The sequence below is a fragment of the Wyeomyia smithii genome, chromosome 3 (genome assembly GCF_029784165.1).
Source record: "Wyeomyia smithii strain HCP4-BCI-WySm-NY-G18 chromosome 3, ASM2978416v1, whole genome shotgun sequence".
Lineage (NCBI taxonomy): Eukaryota > Metazoa > Arthropoda > Insecta > Diptera > Culicidae > Wyeomyia > Wyeomyia smithii.
The window spans coordinates 213,652,633-213,670,107 of NC_073696.1; the positions used below are offsets into that span (position 1 = coordinate 213,652,633).

The following is a 17,475-nucleotide window of genomic DNA, read 5'->3' on the forward strand; positions in this document are numbered from 1 at the left end:
TTAGGGTAGTAAAATAAGTCCAAAATGAAAGAAAAAATTATCGTCAGGGGTAATAAGCAAACTCCGATCGCTTTGTAATTCTCGAAATCTTCGAGAGCCATGGCTAAATCTGTTGCTACACTTACACGCAGATTGACCATTAATTTACTTTGCTGCGATATGAGAGTTGTTCACCTGTTTCTTTGTGAATCCAATCAAATCCAATCCAATTTTTATGGTAAAAATTCTATTATTATTTATTTATTCAACCCCGAAGAGATAATAGGGGTGTTCACATTGAGCTTGTATACAAATACCCAGCCGTTCACTGTGTATCTTCTGTTACTCGTCAGTGGAGGCGGGTATTTTTACGGCTGGGTATTTGTATACGAGCTCGACATGAATACCCATAATATATTGATTGAAAATGCAAATTTATAAATTATCAATGAATGGTCATTACAGTGTTAACACATCAATGAATAACAAAAATCATAATCTACGCTTAGCCGTTCATATGAACCGGTTCTTAGAAAAGAGCGAAAGTACGAATGGCTCACGAACAAGAGCCACGGTTCTTTGAGCGCACCATAACTGATAGGAGCGCGCGAAGTTCACCGAGACAACACGAACTGTCAACGCTCGTGAAACGTTGTGAACCATGAGCCGTTCTTCTGAGTCGGTTCGGAACGGAACGTTTCGCTGACCCCTCCTTTACTTTACTTTTTTGGCTAACGGACTGTTCGTTGGTCTAGGGCCGAACGAATTGGGTTGTTTAGCTATTCACGGATTTCCGATTTTTATATATCATCTGAAAAAGTGTAATTTTCTGAGCAAAACGTGATTTTTCGAAACTTTATATCATTATCCTTCGATTTTTAAATGAAGAATTAAAATTCGCCTAAAATCGCTACAATGACAGTTGGTATATGGGCGAACCAGAGATGTTAGAGTTTTTTGAAATATGTCGTCAACTGCTCGAAAAACTGAAAAAATCAGCTTGAAATCTGAAAAAAAACTATTGGTGATTCGAAAAAATTTCGCTCGCGCTGGTAAAAGTCTGTGAAAATCTGCACACATTTTGAGAAATACTGCGGAGACTCTGACAAAAATCTGCAGAAACTATGGAAAATCTGTGAATATCTGCAAATCAATAAAAATCTGCACACGGACTCTAAAAATCTGCGTTTTGCAGACAAATCTGCACATCTGGTATCCCTGGGGCGAACTGTCATTGTAGCGATTTCGAGCAGATTTCGAGCAGTTTTTTTAAATCGTGATTTAAAAAGCGAAGGACAACGATAGAAAAATTTTTTAATCGCTTTTTACTTAGAAAATGCAAGTCTTTCAGATGATATAAAAAACTGATATAGCTAAACAACCCAATTAGAGATGTCCAGCTTCTTCTGGCTTGGGCAGCCGTTCACCAGCAGATCGTGCATCTTCTTCCACTGTGCACATCCACCACGTGCGAGGCCTACCACGGAGTCGACGGCCTCTTCCTGGTGTTCTACTGAAGATAGTTTTGGCGGCTCTCTCGTCAGGCATTCTGGCTACATGTTCAGCCCACTTAAGCCTGCTCCGCTGAATTACCTTCACTATATCAGCATGTTTGTATACCTGGTACAATTCGTGATGCTTCCTGCGCCTGCGCCACACTCCATCTTCCAATTTACCACCAAATATCGACCGCAGAACTTTACGCTCAAAAACTCCGAGCACTCCTCGATCAGCTTCCTTCAGCGTCCATGCTTCATGTCCGTAAAGGGCCACCGGGGGCATTAGCGTCCTATACAGCGTTAGTTTTGTGCGAGTTTGCAAACTACGGGACCTTAGCTGATTACGTAGTCCGTAGAAGGCCCTGTTCGCAGCTGCAACTCGTCGTTTCACTTCACGGCTCATATCGTTGTCACATGTCACAAGCGCACCAAGATAAACGAATTCGTTAACCACTTCAAATCGTTCCCCATCTATCTTCACCTCAGTACCAACACCACGGGAACTCCCACGCTTCCCGCCAGCTATCATGTACTTCGTTTTGGCAAAGCTAATGACAAGTCCCAATCTCGCTGCTTCCCTCTTAAAAGGTACGAAGGCCTTCTCCACGGCCCTACGGTCGATACCGATGATATCGATGTCGTCCGTAAAACCAAGAAGCATAAGAGATTCTGATGATCGTACCGTTTCTTTGCACGTTTGCTCTTCGTAATGCACCTTCAAAGGTGATGTTGAATAGTAAGTTAGAGAACGCATCCCCCTGCTTCAGTCCATCCAACGTTACGAACGCGGCCGATGTCCCGCCAGCTGTCCGCACGCATGATTTCGATCCCTCCAGTGTCATACGACTCAGCTTAAATAGTTTCGTCGGAAAACCATGTTCCAGCACGATCTGCCACAGCTCGTTTCTTTTCACTGAGTCGTATGCCGCCTTGAAATCCACAAACAGATTGAACGCCCCTGTCAAAAACCAGCCTGGTATTCGCCAACAAAGGATTTCGTTAACGGTCTCAGTCAGGAGTTGAGCAACGTAATGCCTCGATGGTTGCAACCCTTCTTATAGATAGGGCATATGAGGCCATTTTGTTCATTCACCCAGATCCTTAGTATTATCTGGTGGATCGCATAGTTCAGTACAGTACAGTGCAGTTCGCTTCCCGCTTTTAAAAGTTTGGCCGGGATACCGTCCTTCCCAACGGCCTTGTTTTGTTTTCAGCTCACTCCTGTGTTGGTGGCTCCACAGCTTGTTCGTCACTCATAATCGTCATTTTGTTCCTGCTCTGCTCATCCGGCTCCTCACCGTTCAATCGCGCCTGAAAATGCTCCTTCCTCCTGGCTGCAACCGTCGGTTTATCAGTGAGCAGGTGGCCGTCATTATACATGACCCCGACCGACACAGGGAAATTCCTGACTCTGTTGACGGTTCTATAAAAGCTCCGTACGTCGTTTTGAGCATAGGTGTCCTTTGCGCTGGCGAGAACCTGCTCCTCGTACCCACGCTTCTTCCGCTTCTTGCCCGCTGTACTTCTCTCTGCTCTGACGCGTAGCCGCAGTGAGCATGCGGCTCCTGGCACGGTTCTTCTCATCTGTGGATACTGCTCCACGGCTTATTTATGTCTTTCATTCCTTCCTTCTGCTGTTCTGCGAACCGTTGATACAGCTCTTTGGCGCATTCTGCTGCCACACCATCAGCCTTTAAGCGCTGAATGTTGAAACGTATCGTCCTCTCTGTGCGAGATTTCAGCACGTTCGACAACCGTGCGCGGATCTTACAAACGGCGAGATAATGGTCAGAGTCAATGTTTGGTCCCAGAAAAGACCAATCATCAGTAACATACGAAAAGTGCCGACCGTCAACCAGTACGTGATCGTTCAAACGTGGGAAGTAGGAGCTGCATATGGCCTGGTCATTCATCTGGCCTGTGCGTTTGCGTCTCCGATGCCGACTTTTACGTCATGTTTAGGGCACTCTTCATAGATTTGCTCAAGCTGGTCATAGAACTCATCTTTGACATCATCGGATTTGTCATTTGTCGGTGCGTAAGTGTTGATTAAACTGTAGTTGAAAAATTTGCCCTTAATCCTCAACACGCATCTACGGGCCTCCACCGGATGACTCTTGTTTTCTAATTTCCCAGCACTACGAAACTGACGCCCCGTTCCGCTGCTTTGCCGCCTCTGTAGTAGATGTGGTGCATGAAAGAAGTGCGTGCAATAGGGTTTACTGCACGGAATTACCTTTCTACGGAATTTGGCCACCGAACCTCCTGAATCGCTGCGATTTCGACTCTCTGCCGTTGTAGTTCTCGAGCAAGTAAGCCAGCTCGCGCCGGTTCATTGAGAGATCGGATGTTCCATGTTTCTAATTTCCAATCGTTTACCGTAACCTTTTTCCGTGTTCGTAGCCTAGGTCTTTGCCGATTGATCCGTTCCATATTTCTAATTTCGTTGTTCGTGGATGAAAGAAAGAATTCGTTATGCTACCTTACCAGGGTCGCGATACCTACATCCTGCTGATTGGGCTGCCATCTTAGGTGTAGCTGGCGAGATACAGCATTCCATAATTCAGCCGCCCGCTCCGGATCAGAAGCACAGCCGCGTACGACCCCCTTTCCAGTCAGCATACGACCATAGTTTCCACCGGGGGTTGGTTACCCGATTTCAGCTAAAGTTACTCGTATCCCGGTCGGCACCTCGGAGAGGTTGGGAAAGGAGTTGCTGGACAGAGGTGAATGACCACATTAGGGTCTCAAGTTACGCGTTTCAAACCATTTGCCAACCTCACTCAAATTACAAATTCTAGAATATCTTCCGATCAGCGATTACTTTTATTTTGTCGTTTCATTTCATAAACTAATCCCGATAACGTATGCACTTTTTCATAATCACAAATTTACCGATTCTAGCAAAAAATGACTTCAATTTTACTTTTGAAGCATAGTTTACAGTTCCAAGCGAAGTGAAAAAGCGTATATTTTCGCTTGCGAAATCTGTCGTGAAACCCGTTTGTGGAACACGCAGGTATTTCACCAGCCTACAGTTTACAGTTTAAGTGAAGCGAAATTCACGAGTTTACACTCCGAGCGAAGTGAAAATTGGTTGCAACTGACAGAATAGGAACGCACGCAAATTGTCGCTCGCTACTGCTTTTTCCACCAGCGTTTGCATGCGTGAAAAAGACAAACCCAAGTGAGAAAGAGGAGATCCACAACCTTCGATTTCGCTGGATCGAATTTGTCCACAGTTCCAAGCGAAGTGAAATTTTTGCAGGTTGTATTTTTCACGAGCGTGAAAAAATGAACATTTTGTATGAGATTTTCACTTGGAACTCTAAATAGAGCTTGAACAAAAAAAGGGTTGTCCATTTTAATCGACAATCTTTGTCAGCAACCAGTGTGTTGCGACGGACTATCTTGACGGGGCGAGACGTACCTGCCGGAGAGAACGGACCACTGTCAGCAACCAGTGTGTTGCGACGGACTATCTTGACGGGGCGACTTCACGACCAGATAGGATCCGGACAAGGGGACGAAATCGGAACAAGAAACTATTTTTCACTCGTCGATTAAAGTTCGAACAAATCTTGAAGAGCTATTTATTTTATCGACTGGTTTGTTACAATGGTTGTTAAGGAATGAAAATTTTTCACTGCTTATCCGTGCATGGCTTGCTTGTCGCCAACATCCTCCGGGCCACCAGCGGAACTTGCCCAAAATAGGATTATCTTCGTCGTTGGTCTAAGATAGGTTGATTTTGAAGTCCGTATCTTTACTGTTCGGATTCTTCCATCGGGTCCCTTATACACCTGTTCAATTACACCCTTAGGCCAACAGCAAATATATTAAATACCAATATAGTTCACTTACGTGAAATTATGAAGACAAATTGAAAATGACAGAAGCGTTAGTCACCTTTTCGACCGCTAGGTGCGCCACTTCTGATTTTGTTCTACACGACATGCGAAATAGAGTAACTTTTGACAATAATATTACCCTAATGGGTACACTGAAAAAAATTCACATTTTATTGTGAAGTGAACTCGGCCGAATATTTTATAATAATAATGTTCACCTATGCATAAGGCAATCCATGGGTGGTGTTCCACGGTTTGTACGTTTGTCGACCTCCGACAATATTTTGAGTTGTAAAATGGCGACTTCCGGTGACTGGGAAACTGCCGAAAATGACCAAATACCACCTAATATGGGTGTTTTTTAACCAGAATGACGCTCAGAGGCCAGAAATTGTCTCGAAATGCCAGTTTGAAATCCAAGATGGCGACTTCCGGTTTTTGAAAAATCAGACAAAATTTTGAATTGTAAGATGGCGACTTCCAGTGATTGGAAAAAAGAGGAAAATGACCAAATACCACCAATATGGATGTTTCTTTAACTAGAATGACGCTCAGAGGCCAGAAATTGTCTCTGAATACCATTTTGAAATCCAAGATGGCGACTTCCGGTTTCAGAGAAACAGCGAGATATGACCAAATACCATCCAATATGGGTATTTCCGAAATCGTGATGATGCACTGAAACCACAAATCGACCTCAGACAACATTTTGAGTAGTAAAATGGCGACTTTTGGTGACTGGAAAACTGCCGAAAATGACCCAAATACAACCAAATATGGGTGTTTCTTTAACCAGAATGATGCTCAGAGGCCAGAATTTGTCTCCAAATGCCATTTTGAAATCCAATATGGCGACTTCCGGTTCCTAAACAACAGTGGCAACAGACCAAATAACACTCATTATGGGTATTTCCGGGATTGTTATGATGCACTGAAGCTACAAATCGACCTCAGATAACATTATGAATTGTAAAATGACGACTTCCGGTGAATGGGAAACTGCCGAAAATAACCAAATAACACCCAATATGGGTATTTCTTCAACCGGCCGATTTCCATCCAATATAAGATGTTTCGATATCAGAATGATACACAGGAGCTAGAATCGACCACAGACAACATTTTGAATTCTAAGATGGTGACTTCCGGTTTCTGTAGAACAGCCGAAAATGACTAAATAACACCTATTATTGGTGTTTCTCTAACCAGAATGACGCTCAGGGGCCAGAAATTGTCTCCAAAAAAATAGCCTAAAGGGACCGAATACCACCCAATATGAGTGTTTCTTTAACCAGAATGATGCATGGAGCTAAAAATTGACCTCAGACACCATTTTGAATTGTAATATGGCAACTTCTGGGAAACAGCCGAATACTACTGCATATGAATATTTCCGTAATCGAAATAATGTAAAGAAGCCAAGCATTGACCCTGGACACCATATTGAATTCGAAGATGACCACTTTCAGTTTCTGGAAAACAACGAAAATAACTGAATACCACCCAATATGAGTGTTTTCGGAATAGAGGTGATGTACTAAAGGCAAAAGTCAAGGATGTTGTCATTCCGATAAAACCAATAATTTCAAACGATATAAACAAATCGCAAGAAATCAATGAATTTGGAATGTTGAAAATTATTGAATTAAACACAAAAATAGGCGGGACGAAGTTTGCCGGGTCAGCTAGTAAATACATAAATATGCTGGTTAAAGCAAAGCTGCAAGTGATGAATACGAAGATTAGAACTCGAGAGCAAAAAATTCGGAGGGATAAAAAAACAAAAAATACTTTCAAAACGAAGAAAACTAAACATTAAATAATAGTTTTTGCATAACAGTTGTTATCACTAATTATGTTTGTTTTGTTGAATATCTTTTATATATAATATAATAAAGCTTTTAAACCAATTACAACATGATATGTATCCATACTTAAATTGTTAAATTGATAGAACATTCAAGTGTTAGCTAAGCTAAAAGTTGCACAACAACCATATACGACTATTGACAACCATTGTGCGGTTTCTCTTTTTATCTTTTTCACGAGGTAATTGAAATATTCATTTATTTGTACACTTCGTGGCCTGATTATTGAGCTTGAGCTTGACGGCCGCACATTTCGTAGTTGCTTCCCGTGATGGATCTGAGCTAGTGAATTACACGGGGAACCACGTATATAGCAACTTGGGATTAGTTTACCATTTACACGTCGTGGCCTGATTATTTGAATATTTCTTCTTCGTGCCTCGATAAGTTACATCTATTATATTATCAATATTTAACTCCCGGAATGGCGTTAGTTTTACATACAAACAATATACGCACGAAATCTGCAACATATTTTTTTCTGTGAAAGTATGAAATTGAGTCAACTAAATCTAAAATTGAGTAAATTCAGTTTCGTGTGTGAGAATGTCACGAGCTCACAGAAATTCAACAACAACGCACAGTGGTACAGTAAGGCAATGTAGGCGGACACGAGTTTTTCGATGCGATTTTGTGGTTTTAGAGTAAAATTTTTTTCTAAGAACTTGTTTCTTATATTTAGTCTATTTTTTATGTGCAAATGAAAATTAGGGTGGTCCTGAAATCGACTAAACGAAAAAACTAACTTTTTATTAGCATAAATAAATGTATACATTCATCGGCACAGTTGTAGATCAACTAATTTTAAGCAACTTTCGGTATTTCTTCACAATATTTATACAATATTTGTTCTATCAAATGATACCAAAAAATATTATTTATGTTTGCCCTAAACGGAGACATCAATATATCAAAAGGGCCTATTTTTAAAATAGAAATAGTGAAAACTCTTCATCTGTATAATATATCGACAATGTTTTTTCGTCAAAATTGGCGTATTTTTGATTAAAGTTACCGAAGAAAACTTTGTTTTTAAATTTGAATTGAAAAAATAGAGCGAAAAGACTGTTTTTGGAAACCAAATTTCATGTCTACAAAAAAGTTTTTTTACAAAGTTACTTAGAATTAGTTGGTCTACAAGTTTGCCAAAGAATGTTTTATTTCGTTGATTTTAGGACCACCCTAATTTTCATTCGCACATGAATCGAGGACTATGTATAAGAAACAACTTTTTACAAAAACTATGGCTTTAAACCGCAAACCAAAATCGCAACGAAAAGCCTATGTCCGCCTAAATTGCCTTACTGTACCACTGTGCAATGAGTTTAGTTACCTTTTTCACCACAAGAGGGGGTGTTCCCTGTCTGTCTTCACGGGAATATATGGGAAATTCGAGAGTGAACTATATTGTCATTTTAAGATATTTGCCAACAGCCTCGATGTAGGTTCTCGTCAATAATCATCACCAGATCGGCTACCGAATACTCGTAGTAACTACGATTGTCTGGCCATTTCTGTCGTTTTATTAATTCCGGACGATAAGTTGACACCCATTTTCGCCAGAAACGATCCGCGTAAACTTGTGCGTGTTTGTAAGCAGCTCTCGTCATCACGCTATTCTCATCGAAATTGTGATCATATTGCATGTGGTTGTTTCTTCCTAGTAGCAGCATATTTGGCGTCAAAGGCTCAGCATCGTGAGGATCATCTGATACATGCGTTAACGGTCGATTATTGATAACATTCATTACCTCGCATAGTGTTGTTCGTAGAACTAAATCAGAAGGGTTTCTGTCTTTCAGCATACCTTGTAAACCCGATTTGACAGACCGAACTAACCGCTCCCAGCAACCGCCAAAATGAGGCGCTCCAGGTGGTATAAATGACCATTCTACTCCTCTCGCGCTCAATGTTTCTTCTATTTGATTCTCGTCAAGCTCTTTCACCAACTTTTTCAATTCTTGGTTTGCTCCGGTGAAATTGGTCCCGTTGTCAGATAGGATCTTCTTTGGAACTCCACGAATCGCCATAAAACATCTAATTGCCATCATGCAGCTGCTCGTATCCAGTGATGGAACCACTTCCAGGTGTACTGCCCGACTCGTCATGCACGTGAAAAGCACAACCCAACGTTTTTTAGGTCGTCGTCCAACTTTTACGGTTAAAGGTCCAAAATAATCGATCCCTGTATGAGTAAAAGGAAAAACGAACGGAGTTGTCCGCTTCGGTGGCAAGTTACTCATCTGAGCCACGCTTGGTTTAGCACCTAACTCTCTGCATCTCACGCATGTTTGTCCAAATTTTTTAACTTGAGAACGGACCTTCAAAATACGATACCGATGTTTCAGGTTATTGATTATTGTTTCCAGTCCTTGATGAGCATTTGCATTGTGGAACGTACGTATTAACAAGTTGGTGAAATTATGATTGTCCGGTAGAATCACAGGATTGTTGACATTGAACTTGTCCAGATCTTGAATGCGGCCTTTCATTCTTATGACTCCGTTGACCAATATGGGGGAGTACGTGAACAATCGACTTGACCTTTTCACATAGCCGGTTGTCCTCAAACTGTGGACCTCGTCGTGAAATATATCCATTTGTACTTTTCTATACCACAGATTTTTCGCTTCCTCCATGTCCTGAACGTTAATTGAAAACTTCTTTGGTTTATACTTTTTAGGAAGGCCAAGAATCTTTCTCATCTTAAAATAATAAGCTGTCGATCTTATTAAACGATTGTAGTCCGAAAATCTAGTAATATCAGGTAAATCCACAATTTTCTCAACGGTTAGAAAGTATACTGTTTCTTCTTCATCTTGAAATTCATCATGATAATTCACACCTTCGCTCATTGACAACGCAACGCAGTCCTGATTCGGCCACTCGCTTCGGTCATGTTTCAAAAAATCTGGTCCAGTCAGCCATTCTTTAATACTTGCAAACTTTGAAGACTTTGTAGCTAAATCTGCAACGTTCAAATTTGATGGAATCCAATTCCACATTGCCGTATTGTGTCCATTTTCCTTAATTTTGCCAATTCGAGATCCAACGTAGGCGTTCAGCTTTTCTCTGGTGCATAACCAAGCAAGACAAATTTTCGAATCCGTCCAAAAGTGTGTTGACGTTACTTCCACCTCTAGTTCCTCCTGTACCACCTTTACCAGCTGACTAGAAAGCACACATCCTTGCAATTCAAGTCTAGGGACAGTCTGCGATTTGAGGGGTGCCACTCTTGATTTGGCCAGAACTAATGAAACATGGGTGTTGTTCAAGTATCGATGTACCATGTATACCACACTAGCGAAAGCTTTATCGCTTGCATCCGAAAATGCATGAAGTTCAACCGTCTTGACATACGGAATATCAGGAAAGTAGTATCTCGGCACACGTATTTCCTTCAATTTCGCCGTTTGCTCAAGCCAATCATTCCATTTTGAGATCAACCCATCAGGTAATGTGTCATCCCAAGCAACTTGCAAACGTCATAAATCTTGAAACAATATCTTCAAATGAATAGTGATGGGACTAAGTTTACTCAACGGATCAAAAATCCCCATCATAAATTTTAGCAATTGCCGTTTGGTGGGGATACCAGCTCCAGATCGCAAAACTGTATCAAGCTTCGGAAAATTCAGAGGGAACACAAACTCGTCAGTAGATAGATGCCACTGCAGGCCCAGGACATGAACATCTGCCTTCGGTTCAGCTCTCATTGCAGGATCCAGAGACTTCAGCACTGCGCTTGAGTTGGAGACGAATTTGACTAGCTTGAATCCGCCTTGCTTGTGCGCCTCGATAACATTTTTGGCTAGAATGATTGCTTCGATTTCACTGTCTGTTGAATCAAAATAGTCATCAACGTAGTGTTGCCTAACTATTGCACGTTCCACACCAGGAAATCGGTCCTCGAGTTCCCTAGCGTTGAAATTCTTAATGAATTGAGCAATGGAAGGAGATGATACAGCTCCAAAAATCATCGCCATCATGACATATACTTGAGGAGCAGAAGTACGATCCATGCCACGCCAGAAGAAACGCTGGGAATTCTGATCCATCTGTCTAATCAGGATCTGATGGAACATCTCTTTTATGTCGGCCATGAAAGCGATCTTTTTCTGTCTTCCTCTAATTAGTACTCCAATCAAAGATGGAACGAAATCCGACCCTTTAAGCAGCAAATCATTCAGTGAAAAACCATGCGATTTGGCTTTGGCATCCATCACTAATCGAAATTTGTTTGCATTAACAACGCTGAAATGCGACAGATACCAAGTATTGGGTGTTTCCGGTAGTTCTTCAGTTCGCAGTTTCCTCGCATATCCCTTTTCGATGTAATCTTCAATTTTCTGACAATATTGTTCAGCAAATTTCTGATCAGCATCCATCTTCTTCTCAATGATCGCTAGACGACGAAGTGCCTGAGGCTTGCTATCCGGGAACGTAAAGTTGTTGTATTTGTAAAGTTTACCGACCTCAAATCGGTCTCCATTACGTTTTAATGTTCTGTTCATGATATCCAGTGCTCTCTCGTCTTCTTCAGACATCTTCGGGTCTTGTTGCTTGATGCCGAAATCTTCTACTTTATACATTTCTCTGACCAGCTCCGTCAGCTTCAAATCCTGGTCATTACAAATAAACACATGGAATTGGTCAACGATGTCGTCTGTTGCAGGTTCTACTTCCCCATGGATAGTCCAACTAAGATGACAACGCGTCAGTTGTAGACCTCTTGTTGAATACTGTACGGTTTTCAAAGGGACGATTAGGCCAGCGTTGTTGGAACCAATCAGCATTTTCGGTACAGCGTTCTGTATGGCCGCCAGTTTATCTTCCTCCAGAAGTGAATACAATCGCTCAATTTTCTCGATATCGATACTTACTCGTGGTAAGTTAATGTTATTTATGGTCCGTACGTTGCTCATTTCATACCATTTTGCCTTCTCGGCCGGTCCGGAAACATGAAGAGACAACAACATTGACGTATCATCCTTGTGCGAAATTCCATTTGTCCAGCGGTAGGTAACTGGAGATATCGGACCACGCAGTTTCATTTGATCAGCCAGTTCCGCGTCGACCATTGACAGGGAAGATCCTTCGTCGAACAGCGCGAAAACAATTCGGAGGGAACCGTTGCATCGAATCTTTACTCTTCCGATACGAAGAAGAGTATTGGAATCTCTACCGTTCACATGGCAAAGATCTTCGGAGGACTTCTCGATCTTCCGTGCTGGTTTCTTGCTTTCAATATCCGAGTGCACCAACTCATGATGGTTCTGGTCACACAGCGAACATGTCCTATCGGATCGGCAATCACGCCGAGAATGATCCTGCTTTAGGCACAAGTAACAAACTCTACAGGATCTTGCAACAGAGCGACGTTGCTCTACGGAAAGCTTGGCGAACTGTTCGCACTTTACCAGACTCACATGACCGCTCAACTTACATAGGGGACATTTTCCCTTCTGCTCAGGTTCACGAGTGTTGACATTTAGGACAGGAGGTTTCGGTTTTGTAAACGGCACAAACTGCTGATCCTTGCGGTCCTTTTTGCCAAAAAAGTGAGGATTTATACTTGCTAACTGGTTTTTCATTTCATCCTCCAACCAACGCGAAAATGTATGAAAATCGACGAGCTTGTCCCCCTTCATAAGTGATGCTTTATGCCTCACCCACATTTGCTTGCTAAAAGGTGGAAGCTTTTCAGCTAAGTGAGAGGTAAGCTCGGGGTTCATCAGGTACACATCAGCTTTTACATTTTTTAGCGCTGCTGCTGTACCAATGACAGTGTTAAAGAAAGAACGGAACGATTCAATGTTGCCGTCCTTAACAGGATCCAAGTTTCTGAGTTGCTCCATACGGTTGGCTACCACCCAGTCGGTGCGTCCAAAATTCGATTTGAGCATCTTCATTACCAGGCCAACGTTTTCAGGGTCAGATAACAAAGACTCAACGGTTTTACGAGCCTTACCCTGCAAAGCGTTATTCAATCGCCTGAGGTTTTTCCGATCTGTCAGCTTGCACTCCGCAGTGGATGTTCTAAACTCGTTCTCGAAGATTGGCCAATCCATGATGTTTCCCGAGAACTGTGGTAGATCTCTCACACGCCGATTTTGGAGGGCCTTGAACGCTTGACATAGAACCTCGTTTGTACCAGTGGCTGCTACATTATATTGGAGATTTCCTGAGCGGTCAGGATGTTCAGGACGAACGGGAAAAGCAGCATAATCCGGACGGTCTTGACGGTCAGAACGAACAGAACGGTCGGGACGAACAGAACAATATTCGGGCTCTTCCAATGGTAACTCACTTGCGTTTACCCAGTTTTGGCAGTCTTGAACACGCCGAAATGAACTACAACATGAAGAATCGGAACGGGATCGTAACTCGTTGATTTGGATTGTTCGTTCGCGCTTTTTTCTGAGGAATTCAGCTTTTTTCTGCTGGCTTTTAAGCTCTAACTCCTTTTGAATTTTCAACTCTTCCAAACGCTGCTCTGCTACTATACGGTCCTGCTCTGAAGAGACATGCAGTTCGTCTTCTTCGAATTCCTCGACGAGTTCTAACGCACGGATTTGGCTTGCATTAATAGCCGAAGATCTTCTGCTTCTATGCGATATCCTGCTACCACCACGTACGAAAACCTTATTTCGCACCGTTATGGACACATCGTCTACTTCGTTGTTGACACCACTAGTAGCATTTTGTTCGTCAATAATATCTTCAGGGACAACGACAGGCTGCTCAGATGACTCAATTTGCCTTGCGGGAGCTCGTAGCATATTGCTGTTTTGCGTAAGCGTTGGTATTTCGTAATAATATGACAGAAGGGTTTTGGGGACTATTCCTGCGTTACGCCTTTTGGGCCGGGGTAGGCGGTTTTCCATATAAACTGGAAGTTGGTTTCGAAGGACCACTGTCAGCAACCAGTGTGTTGCGACGGACTATCTTGACGGGGCGAGACGTACCTGCCGGAGAGAACGGACCACTGTCAGCAACCAGTGTGTTGCGACGGACTATCTTGACGGGGCGAGACGTACCTGCCGGAGAGAACGGACCACTGTCAGCAACCAGTGTGTTGCGATGGACTATCTTGATGGGGCGAGACGTACCTGCCGGAGAGAACGGACCACTGTCAGCAACCAGTGTGTTGCGACGGACTATCTTGACGGGGCGAGACGTACCTGCCGGAGAGAACGGACCACTGTCAGCAACCAGTGTGTTGCGACGGACTATCTTGACGGGGCGAGACGTACCTGCCGGAGAGAACGGACCACTGTCAGCAACCAGTGTGTTGCGACGGACTATCTTGACGGGGCGAGACGTACCTGCCGGAGAGAACGGACCACTGTCAGCAACCAGTGTGTTGCGACGGACTATCTTGACGGGGCGAGACGTACCTGCCGGAGAGAACGGACCACTGTCAGCAACCAGTGTGTTGCGACGGACTATCTTGACGGGGCGAGACGTACCTGCCGGAGAGAACGGACCACTGTCAGCACCCAGTGTGTTGCGACGGACTATTTTGACGGGGCGAGACGTACCTGCCGGAGAGAACGGACCACTGTCAGCAACCAGTGTGTTGCGACGGACTATCTTGACGGGGCGAGACGTACCTGCCGGAGAGAACGGACCACTGTCAGCAACCAGTGTGTTGCGATGGACTATCTTGACGGGGCGAGACGTACCTGCCGGAGAGAACGGACCACTGTCAGCAACCAGTGTGTTGCGACGGACTATCTTGACGGGGCGAGACGTACCTGCCGGAGAGGACGGACCGCTGTCAGCAACCAGTGTGTTGCGACGGACTATCTTGACGGGGCGAGACGTACCTGCCGGAGAGAACGGACCACTGTCAGCAACCAGTGTGTTGCGACGGACTATCTTGACGGGGCGAGACGTACCTGCCGGAGAGAACGGACCACTGTCAGCAACCAGTGTGTTGCGACGGACTATCTTGACGGGGCGAGACGTACCTGCCGGAGAGAACGGACCACTGTCAGCACCCAGTGTGTTGCGACGGACTATTTTGACGGGGCGAGACGTACCTGCCGGAGAGAACGGACCACTGTCAGCAACCAGTGTGTTGCGACGGACTATCTTGACGGGGCGAGACGTACCTGCCGGAGAGAACGGACCACTGTCAGCACCCAGTGTGTTGCGACGGACTATTTTGACGGGGCGAGACGTACCTGCCGGAGAGAACGGACCACTGTCAGCAACCAGTGTGTTGCGACGGACTATCTTGACGGGGCGAGACGTACCTGCCGGAGAGAACGAACCACTGTCAGCAACCAGTGTGTTGCGACGGACTATCTTGACGGGGCGAGACGTACGTGCCGGAGAGAACGGACCACTGTCAGCAACCAGTGTGTTGCGACGGACTATCTTGACGGGGCGAGACGTACCTGCCGGAGAGAACGGACCACTGTCAGCAACCAGTGTGTTGCGACGGACTATCTTGACGGGGCGAGACGTACCTGCCGGAGAGAACGGACCACTGTCAGCAACCAGTGTGTTGCGACGGACTATCTTGACGGGGCGAGACGTACCTGCCGGAGAGAACGGACCACTGTCAGCACCCAGTGTGTTGCGACGGACTATTTTGACGGGGCGAGACGTACCTGCCGGAGTGAACGGACCACTGTCAGCAACCAGTGTGTTGCGACGGACTATCTTGACGGGGCGAGACGTACGTGCCGGAGAGAACGGACCACTGTCAGCAACCAGTGTGTTGCGACGGACTATCTTGATGGGGCGAGACGTACCTGCCGGAGAGAACGGACCACTGTCAGCAACCAGTGTGTTGCGACGGACTATCTTGACGGGGCGAGACGTACCTGCCGGAGAGAACGAACCACTGTCAGCAACCAGTGTGTTGCGACGGACTATCTTGACGGGGCGAGACGTACCTGCCGGAGAGAACGAACCACTGTCAGCAACCAGTGTGTTGCGACGGACTATCTTGACGGGGCGAGACGTACCTGCCGGAGAGAACGGACCACTGTCAGCAACCAGTGTGTTGCGACGGACTATCTTGACGGGGCGAGACGTACCTGCCGGAGAGAACGGACCACTGTCAGCAACCAGTGTGTTGCGACGGACTATCTTGACGGGGCGAGACGTACCTCCCGGAGAGAACGGACCACTGTTAGCAACCAGTGTGTTGCGACGGACTATCTTGACGGGGCGAGACGTACCTGCTGGAGAGAACGGACCACTGTCAGCAACCAGTGTGTTGCGACGGACTATCTTGACGGGGCGAGACGTACCTGCCGGAGAGAACGGACCACTGTCAGCAACCAGTGTGTTGCGACGGACTATCTTGACGGGGCGAGACGTACCTGCCGGAGAGAACGAACCACTGTCAGCAACCAGTGTGTTGCGACGGACTATCTTGACGGGGCGAGACGTACGTGCCGGAGAGAACGGACCACTGTCAGCAACCAGTGTGTTGCGACGGACTATCTTGACGGGGCGAGACGTACCTGCCGGAGAGAACGGACCACTGTCAGCAACCAGTGTGTTGCGACGGACTATCTTGACGGGGCGAGACGTACCTCCCGGAGAGAACGGACCACTGTTAGCAACCAGTGTGTTGCGACGGACTATCTTGACGGGGCGAGACGTACCTGCCGGAGAGAACGGACCACTGTCAGCAACCAGTGTGTTGCGACGGACTATCTTGACGGGGCGAGACGTACCTGCCGGAGAGAACGGACCACTGTCAGCAACCAGTGTGTTGCGACGGACTATCTTGATGGGGCGAGACGTACCTGCCGGAGAGAACGGACCACTGTCAGCAACCAGTGTGTTGCGACGGACTATCTTGACGGGGCGAGACGTACCTGCCGGAGAGAACGGACCACTTTCAGCAACCAGTGTGTTGCGACGGACTATCTTGACGGGGCGAGACGTACCTGCCGGAGAGAACGGACCGCTGTCAGCAACCAGTGTGTTGCGACGGACTATCTTGACGGGGCGACTTCACGACCAGATAGGATCCGGACAAGGGGACGAAATCGGAACAAGAAACTATTTTTCACTCGTCGATTAATGTTCGAACAAATCTTGAAGAGCTATTTATTTTATCGACTGGTTTGTTACAATGGTTGTTAAGGAATGAAAATTTTTCACTACTTATCCGTGCATGGCTTGCTTGTCGCCAACAATCATTGATCAACTGAAATTTTATTAATGGTATAGAATACAGACGGTGTTATGAACAGTTACGCAGAGAGTGAGGTCGAAAACTCCAAGTGAACCGTCAAATCGAGG

The 17,475-nt window shown here is 45.2% G+C and overlaps 3 protein-coding genes across 3 annotated transcripts; 1 reads left to right on the plus strand and 2 right to left on the minus strand.

Moving 5' to 3' along the window:
- Positions 1-8,612: 8,612 nt before the first annotated feature.
- Positions 8,613-10,487, minus strand: LOC129729045 (uncharacterized). Its single transcript, XM_055687523.1, has one exon. The coding sequence runs from the start codon at positions 10,485-10,487 to the stop codon at positions 8,613-8,615; it is 1,875 nt and encodes a 624-aa protein (XP_055543498.1).
- Positions 10,488-10,682: 195 nt separating this feature from the next.
- LOC129729046 (uncharacterized) lies at positions 10,683-13,979 on the minus strand. The gene has a single exon (XM_055687524.1). It carries the CDS (start codon positions 13,977-13,979, stop codon positions 10,683-10,685), a length of 3,297 nt encoding a protein of 1,098 aa, XP_055543499.1.
- A 38-nt stretch (positions 13,980-14,017) lies between these two features.
- On the plus strand, positions 14,018-17,254 carry LOC129729047 (collagen alpha-2(I) chain-like). Its single transcript, XM_055687525.1, has one exon. The coding sequence runs from the start codon at positions 14,018-14,020 to the stop codon at positions 17,252-17,254; it is 3,237 nt and encodes a 1,078-aa protein (XP_055543500.1).
- The last annotated feature ends 221 nt before the right edge of the window (positions 17,255-17,475 follow it).